We start from the raw sequence: 1,708 nt of genomic DNA on the forward strand, positions 1-1,708 counted from the left end.
GCAGGAGGATCAGGAGACATATGGTCATGACGGCCTGATGGAACCGTTTGTTTTCAGACAAGTTGGCACCGAGCGTGAACGCGTTTCTTCACGAGCACACGGATGAGCTGACACACTTGTTGCTCAGCTTAAAGCTGCGCAGCGCGCGCACAAACACGCAGAGAACAAACGCACCGACACTCCGCACTTGCTCGTTTTTACGCACGTACCTTGTGCAGTTTCCACATCGCGCCCAGCGCTTTGACCTCGTGCGTGCCGTGCTTGCCCTCCTCCAGACACTGGTAGCACACGGGCATCTTGCACTGCACGCAGTACATGCTCAGGTTCTCCAGCTCGTGCTCCGTGCACGTGGAGATTTTGCGGGGACTGGCCCTGCGACTGATCCGGCCCTGCGCCGGCGGCACCAGGCGGTGCTTGGCGAGCGGCCCGCGCGGCGGGTGGCAGCGCACGCGGCACGGGTCGCAGTAGAAGACGTCGCACTGCTCGCACATGGCCGTGGCCTCCTTCGGACTCTTCTCGCAGAGCTGACACTTGAGCGCGGCCGCCTTGCTCTGCTGGTACCGGTCCACCACCCCCTCCAGAACCCGGTTCTTGGGGAAGCCGCGGAGTCCCCGGTCGTCCAGGATCAGGCTGCGGTGGCACTGCGGGCAGGTGATGCACGAGTTGCGGGGGATCGGGGGTAGGGAGGCCGGGTGCGGGAGGAGGAGGTGCTGCTGGGGGCCAGGCTGGGGGACGGTGGGGGGGAAAACCCGGACCCCGTTGGGTGATTTTTGGCACGGGGTTGTGGGGGCGCTGACGAAGCCCCCGTAGGAGCCGTAGCCGCTGTCGGACTCGCTGTACAGACTCATCTTGTCCAGGTCCAGGTAGTCATAGTCGGACACGGCGGAGCCGGAGGCTCGGCTGCTCTGCGGGGACTCAGCCTCCGGGGTCTGCACGAGAATGTTCCGCGCGCACGCCAGACAAATGTTGTGGGAGCAGGGCAGGATGATGGGCTCCCGGAAAAACGAGCCGCACACCGGACACTTCAGCTCCTCCTCCATCTCCTCCATGGCTGCTCAGACACACAACAGGAGCAGATCCTCCCCGGACCTGTCCTCCTGCAGATCCTGCTACAGACGGAGGAGAAGCATCAGCAGGAGGAGGCAGGAGCCCCCCCCCCCCTCCCCCTCCCTCCAATAGGAACACAGCATCCGCTCAGACTGCAAGACCATTGGACGAGCAGTGGATCCCAAACAGCTATTGGACAAGAGATCTGTCAGGTGAAGCTTCTTAACGAGCTTTGAGACAACACTGCGGGTTCTGTCCACTCCAACAGAACCGACACGAGCACTGACACTCATCTGGTGCACGCGGACAGACCACACGCACTCCTGTGTTCGTCCTATGGAGATAAATTACTCTCAAAAATCACACAAGCCTGTAACAAAATTTACTTTTTCAAATGCACAGATTTAAACTGCACAAGTAGAAATAAGTGCCAGCAAATGGTCAAATGCGCGCGCACGGATCAGCTGCCTGTTAATGTGACTTTAGAAACTTTCTTGTCACAAATTCACAAAGGCAATGCTGCGTTCAAGGCTGGTGGAAAGCTGGGACATTTGACAGTTATATTGAGTTGTTGGGAAAAGACACATTTTTTACTTGGCACAGTCACTACGCTTACATGGACGTTACTGGACTCCAGAATTTTGCTTTGATGGAATTATAT

The 1,708-nt window shown here is 58.1% G+C and overlaps 1 protein-coding gene across 1 annotated transcript in view; it reads right to left on the reverse strand.

Moving 5' to 3' along the window:
- Positions 1 to 1,111, reverse strand: part of trim9 (tripartite motif containing 9) — a 107,974-nt gene extending 106,863 nt beyond the window's left edge. Inside the window, exon 1 of the mRNA XM_037694619.1 lies at positions 210 to 1,111. Within this exon, the coding sequence (XP_037550547.1) occupies positions 210 to 1,049 (840 nt within the window). The 5' untranslated portion in view covers positions 1,050 to 1,111. The remainder of the gene's footprint in view (positions 1 to 209) is intronic.
- Positions 1,112 to 1,708: the final 597 nt, after the last annotated feature.

This window comes from Nematolebias whitei, chromosome 21 (assembly GCF_014905685.2).
Source record: "Nematolebias whitei isolate Nwh7 chromosome 21, NemWhi1, whole genome shotgun sequence".
In the NCBI taxonomy this organism is placed as follows: domain Eukaryota; kingdom Metazoa; phylum Chordata; class Actinopteri; order Cyprinodontiformes; family Rivulidae; genus Nematolebias; species Nematolebias whitei.